Below are 12,224 nucleotides of genomic sequence, written 5' to 3' on the forward strand. Positions count from 1 at the left end.
GTTCTCAGGGACTTTGCTACTTGTGCTTCTCTGGAGTGTACCTCGAAAATGAGTCCTAGACATATGCTGGTTCATACACAGAAATAGAACCCTTTTTCATGTTCTCTTCTCTCTTGGATACTCCTCAACTTCCTGCCCTGTTCTGTAGCTAGAATGATGGGGTTTCTTAAGGAATTGAAGTTGCCTGTGCCACAGCAAGAGGAAACCAGAGAGGAAAAAATGGGGATTTCTCTCCCACAATTCTTTGAACCCCAGGGACCTGTTTTCTTAGTCCTCTGTCTACAAAGACAGGATTTTTCTAGGAGTTTTAGTTGCCCGTGCTGCCACTGTGACAGCTTCACTTGGGCACTCATCCTCAAGTAAAACAAACACACACATATGCATACACACACAAAGGAGAAACTCCTGTATGGGCCCCTTCTCCAGTTTGGACTCTTTTCCTGAATATTGCTTGTGTTGATTTTCTTGTTCAGGTAGTTGCTTTTTGTATTTTATCCAGAGTATTTAGTTATAATTAGCAGTTAGGAAAAGCTTTATTGGACTATGCCTTCTTGGCTGGCACTGGAATCTCTAAATATGTATTTCTTAAAATAGGCATTTAATGTCTGTCTCCTCTATTACATGCAATGTCAGCAGGGACTATTTTGGCTTTGTGCATTACTGTATCCCCATGCCTAATATAGTTCTTGGCATATGCTAAATAGCCAATAGATATTTATTTAATAAGTGAGTAAATGGACCATTTTCAGACCAAATCTTATTTGATGTTTTTTGCAGCATTCTACACTAAGGATTGTTCTCACTGTGATTCTTTCTTGCCTAGGCTTCCATATTACTGTATTCTGCTGGTTTCTCCCCTTCTCTAGTAATTTTTTATATGCAAGTTGCTACGTCTTTATGATTCTTACAGGTTCAGAAAATGCTTGTAAAAAGGGGACACCTACACAGTCAGCCCACAGAGGCATAGGTACAACCTTAGTAATAAATGCTCAATCATCATTTCACCATCCTAGAACAGAGTAGGTATCTGTTAATTATGTGGTGCCATACCTTTGCTCAACAGATTCTCCAACTTGGGGATCTGGCAAAGGGACTGAGAGCTCCCAGGGAATTTGACTTCGAGGGCAGTGGGATACATTACAGCACTTGCACAGGACTGGGGAAACAGACTCTTGGAAGGCACAAACAAAACTTTGTATGCACAGGATCCAGAGAAGGGAGCAGTGATCCCACGAGAGACTGAGCCAGACTTGCCTGAGTGTTCAGGAGTCTCAGGTGGAGGCGTGGGTCGATAGTGGCCTGCTGAGGGGTTAGAGGTGCTGAATACAACAGTCCTGGGAGCCACAGGGTGTGCTGGCATAAGTCTTTCTGAAGGAGGTCACTGTTACCACCATTACCCCTACCACAGTTTGGCCTGAGGCCAAACTACAGAGAGGGAACACAGCCCCACCCATCAAGAGAAAATTGGATTAAAGATTTACTGAGCTTGGCCCTGTCCATCAGAGCAAGACAGATTCCCTCCCGTCAGGAAGCTTCCACAAGCCTCTTATCATTATCCATCAGAGGGGAGACAGAATGAAAACTACAAACACAGAAAACTATCAAATTGGTCACATGGATCACAGCCTTGCCTAACTCAGTGAAACTATGAGCCAGGCCATGTAGGGCCACCCAGGATGGACTATGGTGCAGAGTTCTGGCAACACATAGTCCACTGGAGAAGGGAATGAAAAACAACTTCAGAATTCTTCCATTCCTGTGGCCACTGCTGAGTTTTCCAAATTTGCTGGCATATTAACAGCATCATCTTTAGGATTTAAAATAGCTCAGGTGGAATTCCATCACCTCCACTAGCTTTGTTCATGGTGATGCATCCTAAGGCCCACTTGACTTCGCATTCCAGAAAGTCTTATCAATATGCTTGCCTTGAGAACCCCATGAACAGTATGAAAAGGCAAAAATAATGACACTGAAGATGAAGTCCCTAGGTCAGTAGGTGCCCAATATGCTACTGGAGAAATAACTCCAGAAACCATGAAGAGGCAGAGCCAAAGCAAAAACAGCACCTGGTTGTGGATGTGACTGGTGATGGAAATAAAGTCTAATGCTGTAAAGAACAATATTGCATAGGAACTTGGAATTTTAGGTCCATGACTCAAGGTAAATTGTAAGTGGTCAAGCAGGAGATGGTAAGAGTGAACACTGACATTTTAGGAACTAAAATGGACCAGAATGGGTGAATTTAATTCAGATGACCATTATGACTGTGGGCAAAAATTCTTTAGAAGAAATGGAGTAGCCCTCATAGTCAACAAAACAGTCTGAAATGCAGTACTTGGGTGCATCTAAAAAATAATTTAATGATCTCTGTTCGTTTCCAAGGCAAACAATTCAATATCACAGTAATCTAAGTCTATGCCCCAACTACTAATGCTGAAGAAGCTGAAGTTGAGTGGTTCTGTAGAGACCTACAAAACCTTCTAGAACTAACACCAAAAAAAGATGTCCTTTTCATCTATAAGGAACTGGAATACAAAAGTAGAAAGTCAAGCGATACCTGGAATATCAGGCAAATTTGGCCTTGGAGTGCAAAATGAAGCAGGGCAAAGGTTAACAGAGTTTTGCCAAGAAAATGCACAGGTCATAGCAAACACCCTCTTCCAACAACACAAGATGACTCTACACATGGACATCACCAGATGGTAAATACTGAAATTAGATTGATTATATTCTTTGCAGGCAAAGATGGAGACACTCTATACAGTCAGCAAAAACAAGACCGGAATCTAACTGTGGCTCAGAACATGAACTCCTTATTGTAAAATTGAGACTTAAATTGAAGAAAGTAGGGAAAGGCACTAGGCCATTCAGGTATGACCTAAATCAAATCCCTTATGATTATGCAGTGGAAGTGAAAAATAGATTCAAAGGATTAGATCTGATAGATAGAGTGCCAGAAGAACTGTGGATGGAGGTTCATAACATCGTACAGGAGGTGATAATCATAATCATCCCCAAGAAAAAGAAATGCAAAAAGGCAAAATGTTTGTCTGAGGAGGCCTTACAAATAGCTGAGCAAAGAAGAGAAGAAAAGGCAAAGAAGAGGAAAGATATATCCATCTCAATGGAGAGTTCCAAAGAATAGCAAGGAGAGAGAAGAAAGCCTTCCTCAGTGATCAGTGCAAAGAAATAGAGGAAAACGACAGAATGGGAAAGACTAGAGATCTCATCAAGCAAATTAGAGATACCGAGGGAACATTTCATGCAAAGATGGGCACAATAAAGGACAGAAACACTATGGACCTAACAGAAGCAGAAAATAATAGGAAGAGGTGGCAAGAATACACAGAAGAGCTATACAAAACAGATTTTAATGATCCATATAACCACCAATGTGTGATCACTCACCTAGAGCCAGACATCCTGGAGTGTGAAGTCAAGTGGGCCTTAGGAAGCATCACTATGAACAAAGCTAGTGGAGGTGATGGAATTCCAGCTGAGCTATTTCAAATCTTAAAATATGATGCTGTTAAAGTGCTGCACTCAATATGCCAGAAATTTGGAAAACTCAGCTGTGGCAACAGGACTGGAAAAGGTTAGTTTCCATCCCAATCCCAAAGAAAGGCAATGCCAAAGAATGTTCAAACTACCACAGAATTGCACTCATCTCACACGCTAGCAAAATAATGCTCAATATTCTCTAAGCTGGGATTCAGCATTATGTGAATCGTGAACTTCCAGATGTTCAAGCTGGATTTAGAAAAGGCAGAGGAACCAGAGCAAATTGCCAACATCCATTGGATCATATAAAAAGCACGAGAATTCCAGAAAAACATCTGCTTCAGGTTTATTGACTACGCAAAGCCTTGGACTATGTGGATCACAAAAAACTGTGGAAAATTCTTCAAGCAATGGGAATACCAGACCACCTTACCTGCCTCTGAGAAATCTGTATGCAGGTCCAGAAGCAATAATTAGAACCAAACATGGGGCAACAGACTGGTTCCAAATAGGAAAAGGAGTACATCAAGGCTGTATATTGTCACCCTGCTTATTTAACTTATATGCAGAGTACATCATGTGAGATGCCTGGCTGGGTGAAGCACAAGATGCAATCAAGATTTCCAGGAGAAATATCAATAACCTTAAATATGCTGATGACAAAACCACCTTTATGGCAGAAAGCAGAGAGGAACTAAAGAGCCTCTTGATGAAACTGAAAGAGGAGAGTGAAAAAGCTGACTTAAAACTCAACATTCAAAAACTGAAGATCATGCCATCCAGTCCCATCACTTCATGGCAAATAGATGAGGAAAATATGGAAACAGTGAGAGACTTTATTTTCTTGGCTCCAAAATTACTGCAGATGGTGACTGCAGCCATGAGATTAAAAGACATTTGCTCCTTGAAAAGCTATGACTGACCTAGACAGTGTATTAAAAAGCAGAGACATTACTTTGCCGACAAAGGTCTGTCTAATTAAAGCTGTGGTTTTTCCACTAGTCTTGTATGGATGTGAGAGCTGGACCATGAAGAAAGCTGAGCACCAAAGAACTGATGCTTTTGAACTGTGGTGTTGGAGAAGGCTCTTGAGAGTCCCTTGGACTGCAAGGAGATCCAGCCAGTCAATCCTAAAGGAAATCAGTTCAGAATATTCATTGGAAGGACTGATGCTGAAGCTGAAATTCCAGTACTTTGGCCACCTGATGTGAAAAACTGACTCATTGGAAAAGACCCTGATGCTGGGAAAGATTGAAGGCAGAAAGAGAAGGGGACAGCAGAGGATGAGATGGTTGGATGGCATCACTGACTCAATGAACATGAGTTTGAGCAAGCTCTGGGAGTTGGTGAAGGACAGGGAAGCCTGGCGTGCTGCAGCCCATGGTGTCGCAGTCAGACACGACTGAGTGACTGAACTGAACTGATACCTTTGCTGTCCTCTTGTCACCTGTTTTTAGGTCCTCTACGGCTCTTTCCCCCTACTTGTCTAGCTTATTCTTGCTTTCCTATACACATTCTTCATGCATGCTCAGACACTTCAATCATGTCTGACTCTGCGACCATAGACTGTAGCCTCTCAGGCTTCTCTATCCATGGGATTCTTCAGACAAGAAAACTGGCGTGGGTTGCCATACCCTCCTCCAGGGCATCTTCCTGACGCAGAAATCAAACCTGCATCTCCTGGATCTGATGCATCATTGAAAGTGAATTCTTTACCCACTAAGCCACCAGGGAATCCCTAGAGTAATTATCAAAAACATGGTCTGTAGTGCCAAACTCCCTGAATTCAGGGACAAATTCAGGACAAATTGCTTAACCTTGCTCTTTCTTCATTTTCACATCATACTAGGCTATTGTAAGGAATTTTTACCTATTTATTTACATAATTGTGAGCATTATACACATACATAGACATTTATATACATAAATGCATGTATGTCCACATACATATATACACATGCCATGTATAGCATTTTAGTCTAAGAACATGGTAAGCATCTTAGTTATCTTTACAAATTAAACTTAATACCCTTCCTTCAATGTATAGCAGTTCTAGATCTTTTCTCATAGAAGAGTATTAAAATTTACTTAAATGTTTATGTATCATAATTATATATTTTTCATTTTGTAAATATATTTCTTGAAAGAGCTGTTTGCTCAAGAAACTCTCAGTTTGTTCACATCCAGAATGAATAGATCAATTTGAAATATTCTTCATAAAATGGCTATAGGAAGCAGCAGTGCTAAGAAACATGAATTTATGAACAGAGCTACCTTCTTTTTTCCTTTCAGTTTGATTTAAATTTAATATCCTCCAACAATGGAAAATGATTTGTGGTAAAGAAATGAACTGGAAGAAATAGGAAAATGGAAGCAAGATGTCATTTCTTTTTACTATCCAACAGATTTACCATCTGGTTTAAAATGATGTTGACCATTTACAGTAAATGAAACAAAATGCTTTTTAAAATAATGTAACACTTTAAACTATTTTTACTACCAAACTTTCCCTCCCCAGTGAACACATTCATCTTACTGAGCAAAAGTTTATTTAAGCTACACTTACATCTATGTTGTTTTTAGCTCATTTCCTTTTTAAAAAAGCAATTGGTGAATTTATTTCCCAGCTTAGTTGTTATAATAAAATATAAAAGGCATTTCTGTTTTGGCCTCAAGTATAACATTATCAAAAGCTATGAGAGTTACAGCAGAATATAGGACAGCATAAAATTAGAAACTGCTGGTGTTTCCTTAGCAGCAGTTACCGCACTTGCAATTTCCCCACCCCCTTGCTACCAGCAGAAATCTGAAAGTCATCTCTGTGTACCAGACAACAAACCCAAAGTGTGTTTTTTGAATAGTAGCTTTACTGAGATATTATTCACATAACTTGCAGTTTACCCTTTTGAAGTATACACTTCAGTAGGTTTTAGGGTAGTCACAGAGTAGCCATCATCATTATGAATTTAGAATATATGTGTACTGCAAAACAAAACACAATGCCCATTAATAGTCCCTCCTCATTCCCCCATCTGCCCTTCCACTAGCAACCACTAATCTACCTTCTGTCTCTGTGGATTTGCCTATGATCAGTTCAGTTCACTTTAGTTGCTCAATCGTGTCCGATTCTTTGTGACCACATGGGCTGCAGCATGCCAGGCTTCCCTGTCCATCACCAACTCCTGGAGCTTACTCAAATTCATTGTCCATCGAGTCGGTGATGCCATCCAACCATCTCATCCTCTGTCGTCGTCCCCTTCTCTTGCCTTTAATCTTTTCCCAGCATCTGGATCTTTGCAAATGAGTCAGTTCTTCGCATCAGGTGGCCAAAGTGTTGGAGTTTCAGCTTCTGCTTCAGTCCTTCCAATGAATATTCAGGACTGATTTCCTTTAGGATTGACCGGTTGAATTTCCTTGCAGTCCGAGGGACTCTCAAGAGTCTTCTCCAACACCACAGTTCAAAAGCATCAGTTCTTTGGTGCTCAGCTTTCTTTATGGTCCAACTCTCACATCCATACATGACTACTGGAAAAACCATAGCTTTGACTAGATGGACTTTTGTTGGCAAAGTAATGTCTCTGCTTTTTAATATGCTGTCTAGGTTGATTATAACTTTTCTTCCAAGGAGCAATTGTCTCTTAATTTCATGGCTGCAGTCACCATCTGCAGTGATTTTGGAGCTCCCCAAAATAAAGTCGCTCACTGTTTCCATTGTTTCCCCATCTATTTGGCGTGAAGTGATGGGACCAGATGTCATGATCTTAGTTTTCAGAATGTTGAGTTTTAAGCCAACTTTTTGCCTATTATAGACTGTTCATATAAATGGAATCATAGAGTATGTATCTTTTGTGACAGCTTCTTTCACTTGGAACAATGTTTTCAAGGTTTATCCATGTCGAAGCCTGTATCAGTACTTCATTCCTGTTTATTGCCCAGTAATATTCCATCATATGGATATACCAACATGTTTATCCATTCACCATCCAATGGACATTTGAATTGTTTACTAGTTGTTGACTGTTAGGAATAAATAATGCTATTAACATTCTCATGGAAGTTTTTATATTGGACATAAATTTGCATTTTTCTTGAGTACATATATAAGAGTGAATTTAGTCACATGGTAATTCTGTTTAACTCTTTGAGGAACTACCAGACTATTTTACAAAGTGGATGTACTGTTTTACATTCTCACCAGCAGTGTATGAGTGTTCCAATTTCTTCACATCCTTTCCAACACTTGTTATTATCTCTTTGTTTGTAACCATCTTAATGGAAGTGAAGTGGAATCTTACTGTGGTTTTGATTTGCATTACTCTGATGGCTAATGATGTTGAAGATTTTTTCATATCCATTATTATCCATTTGTATGTCTCTTTTGCAGAAACGTCTTTTCAGACACTCTTTAAAAATTGGTTTTTTTTTGTCTTCTTGTCATTGAATTTAGAAATTTTTAATTGTTACTGAATTTAGTATATTCTGGATAAAAGTTCCATATCAGATATATGACTTGCAAATATTTTCTCTCATTCTGTAGGTTGTCTTTCACTTTCTTAATGTTTTTAAATTTTTTTTGGCTGAACCACTTGCAGCATGTGGGATGTAGAATCTTAATTCCATGACTAGGGATAGAACCCATGCCCCCTGCAGTGGATGTACAGAGTCTTAACCAATGGATCACCAAGGAAGTCCCTTCTTAATGATATTTTGAAGCATTAACATTTTAATTTTATTGTAAAGCAATTACCCTTCAATTAAAAATAAATCTAAACTTTTTTCTAATTTTGATAAAGCCCAATTAATTTTTTTTCCTTTAGTTGCTTGTACTATTTAATGTCATATCTTAGAAACCATCACCTACTCCCAAGGTTCATGAAAATTTACTTCCGTTTTTTTCCTGAGAGTTTTACAGCTTTAGCTCTTGCATGAGGTCTGTGATCCTTTTTGAGTTAATTTTTATATATGGTGTGAAAAGGAGTTTAAATTAATTTTTTGCACGTGGATATCCATTTTATTGAAAGACTGTCTCTTTCCCATTGAATTTTCTTGATATCTTTGTTGAAAATCAGTTGTCCATAAGTGTAAGACTTTATTTCTGGCTCTAATTCTATTCTATTTTCTGTATGTCTGTTCTTATACCAGTAACACACTGTTATGATTGCTGTAGCTGGCTGGTATGTTTTAAAATCCAGAAATTTTGGTCCTCCAACTTTCGTCTTCTTTTTCAAGACTGTTTTGGCTGATTTGTGTCCTTTCATTTCTGTGTGAATTTTAAGATCAGCTTGACAATTCCTGCAATTATGTGTAGCTTTCATACCTTTACCTATTCATTTAAATATGTCCTTGAAAACACAAAATTACAATTTTTCTGCAACTTTTTTCTTTCCCCCAATATTTTATTATGAAAAATTTTAAGTGTAGAGATTAGTTGAAAGAATAGTACAGTAAGTACCCATATACCCTCCTCCTACCTCCCAGTTTATATTCTGTAGGTAACATTTTGGTATATTCATGTTATCATATAACTAACCATTCCTAGCCATAACCAACTAGTCCATCTTCTATCAAATCATCTTATTATTTTGTGCATTTCAAAGCAAATTGCATATATTCTCAGTATGCTTCACCTTTAAAGACTTCAGCTTATGTATTGTTAACTAGGGTTCAATTTTTCTACAATTTTAAAATGTAAAGTGAAATGCACAAATCTTAAGTATACATTCTGGTGAGTTTGACGTATATACATTTACCTGTGTAATCTTAACCTTTATCAAGATATAGAATGTTTTCATAACTCCAAAACATAACCCCCTCTCTTAGTCAGTTTCTGTCCTTAACCAATGTTGAAAGCAATCACTGTTTTTTCACCATAGATTTAGTTCTTATAGAACCTTATACTCTTGTACAAGGCTTCTTTCACTCAGCATGTTTTTGAGATTCATTTACTTTTCAATTATTCATACTCTTTGAGATTCATTCATTCTATTATATGAATCAATAGTTTGTTTTTGTTTTGTTTTTTTGCTAAATATGACGTCCATTGTATGGATGCCCCACAGTTTATTTCTCCTTTTTCTTTTGGGTGAACAAATTTCCACTTATCTGTTTCACTAAAAAGTTCTGATAACTGGCTTTTGTTTACATCAGTTATAATTATTGTAATAATAATATAGTAATAATCATCTGGAAGCTTTGTAAATGTGGAAGTACTTTTTAAATTAAATAAGTGTTTTTTTAGAGTCTTTAAGTAACATATACTAGAGATTATGCAAACTTGTTCAGTTGCCAAGTCATATCTGACTCTGTGACCTCGTGGACGGCAGCACACCAGGCCTCCCTATCCCTCACCATCTCCTGAAGTCTGCCCAAGTTCATGTCCATTGAATCGGTGATGCCATCCAACCATCTCGTCCTCTGTTGCCCTCTTCTCCTTCTGCCTTCAATCTTTCCCAGCATCAGGATCTTTCCCAATGAGTTGGCTCTTCACATCAGGTAGCCAAAGTACTGAAGCATAAGCTTTAGCATCAATCCTTCCAATGAATATTCAGGGTTGATTTCCTTTAGGATTAACTGGTTTGATACCCTTGCTATTCAAGAGACTCTCAAGAGTCTTTTCCAGAACCACAGTTTGAAGGCATCAATTCTTTAGCACTCTGCCTTTTAATGGTCTACTTCTCACATCGATACATGACTACTGGAAAGACCATAGCCTTGACTTTACGGACCTTTGTTGGTAAAGCGATGTCTCTGCTTTTTAATGCACTGTCTGGGTTTGTCATAGCTTTCCTTCTAAGAAACAGTCATCTAATTTCATGCCTGCAGTCACCATCTGCAGTGACTTTAGAGCTCAAGAAGAGGAATCTATCATGCTTGCTCCTTTCCCCTATTTGCCATGAAGTGATGGGCAGGATGCCATGATCTTAGTTTTTTCAATATTGAGTTTTTAGCCTGCTTTTTCACTCTCCTCTTTCACCCTCATCAAGAAGCTCTTTAGTTCTTCATTTTCTGCCACTAGAGTGATACCATCTGTATATTTGAGGTTGTTGATATTTCTCCCGGCAATCTTGATTCCAGCTTGTAACTCATCCAGCCTGCATTTCGCATGATATGCTCTGCATATAAGTTAAATAAACAGGGTGATAAGATACAACCTTGATGTACTCCTTTTCCTATGATGTACTCCTTTTCCTATTTGGAACCAGTCTGTTGTTCCATGTCCAGTTCTAACTGTTAGAACTTTAGCGTAGGTTAGACTTTAGCGTAGGTAGTCATTGTAGTCATATTCATTTTCCACAAAGGACTAAAATTTAAATCTGAAATAACAGAGGAGTCTTATTGACCTCCCTAACTATATTGCTTTCTCTTCCTTTACAGCAGCAGAGCTTCTGAAATTTTCACATTTATATGAATAACCCCAGTCACCAGGGGATCTTGTTAAAAATGCATCTTCTGATTTGGTAAGTTTAGGGTAGAGCCAAAAATTCAGCATTTCTAATAAGCTCCCAGGTTATGCCAATGATTTTCATCCATGGGATAGCAAATATCTCTAGCCAAACTGTACTGCTTACCTTTCTATGAATCCATCATAAATTCCCATTTTCATTCCTGTATATGTATGTGTGCTAGGTCACGTCAGTCGTTGTGTCTGACTCTTTGCAACCCTGTGGACTGTAGCCTGCCAGCCTCCTCTGTCCATGGGATCTTCCAGGCAAGAGTATTGAAATGGGTTGCAGTGCCCTCCTCCAGAGGATCTTCCTGACCCAGGGATTGAAACTGAGTCTCTTCTGTCTCCTGCATTGGCACACGTGTTCTTTACTACTAGCGCCGTTCAGGATGGCACTAGTGGTAAAGTAAATATAAGTATGTTTATATTGTGTTACTCAAAATATAAGTGTCTTTAAAATATTCAAAATCTGAAAGGAAAAGAATCCTTAAAGCAAGAATGGGACATTATGAAAAAAGAACAAGCATATTTTTAAAGGAACTAGGTATTCTATAAATGAAAAACATTTTTATTAAAGTTAAAAAAACAAAACTTTAATAGAAGGGGTTAAATCTTCTCCAGTTACTTTCTTCATAGTAGGAAGATGGCTTCCAGCAACAGCTAAAACTGCAGTTTCCTTGTTTATGTCCCACAGGACATAAAAACTTCTCTAACCATAGAATAAAAATCTTTCCCAGGACTTCCTTGGTGGTCCCGTTTTTGGGAGTCCACTTGCTAATGTGGGGGACGTGGATTTGATCCCTGGTCCAGGAGGATCCCACATGCCATGGGGCAGCTGGGCCAGGACGGCACAACTGCTGAGCCTGTACTCTAGAACCCGTGAGCTGCAACTGCTGAGCCTGTGTGCCTAGAGCTCATGCCTCGCAACAAGAGAAGCCATGGCAACAAGAAGTCCTTGCACCACAACAATTGCAACTAGAGAAAGCCTGCGTGCAACAGCAAAAACCCAGTGCAGCCAAAAATAAATAAATAATTAATTAATTTAAAAAATCTTTCCTTGTAGTGTAATTGGTTTAATACACAGCTGATAGGGAAATGCCATGCATGGCATAGGATGGATCATCTTTCCCTCAGTTAGTGTGCTCCTTGGGAGAAAGGGGTGAGTACCTGAACGAGTAAGTTTTCTTTTAGCAGGAAAAGTAGAGGAATGAATGCTTGGTATGCAACTAATAATGCCTCTATCATGAACAGGCAAATTTCAGATTCAATGAAATATTTT

At 38.6% G+C, this 12,224-nt stretch overlaps 1 protein-coding gene across 1 annotated transcript in view; it reads left to right on the forward strand.

The window, feature by feature from the left end:
* Positions 1 to 11,995, forward strand: part of LOC132657384 (uncharacterized) — a 20,292-nt gene extending 8,297 nt beyond the window's left edge. Inside the window, exons 4-5 of the mRNA XM_060395084.1 lie at positions 10,876 to 10,958; positions 11,683 to 11,995. Coding sequence (XP_060251067.1) covers positions 10,876 to 10,913 — 38 coding nt within the window. The 3' untranslated portion in view covers positions 10,914 to 10,958; positions 11,683 to 11,995. The remainder of the gene's footprint in view (positions 1 to 10,875; positions 10,959 to 11,682) is intronic.
* Positions 11,996 to 12,224: the final 229 nt, after the last annotated feature.

Source organism: Ovis aries, chromosome 11 (assembly GCF_016772045.2).
Source record: "Ovis aries strain OAR_USU_Benz2616 breed Rambouillet chromosome 11, ARS-UI_Ramb_v3.0, whole genome shotgun sequence".
NCBI lineage: Eukaryota > Metazoa > Chordata > Mammalia > Artiodactyla > Bovidae > Ovis > Ovis aries.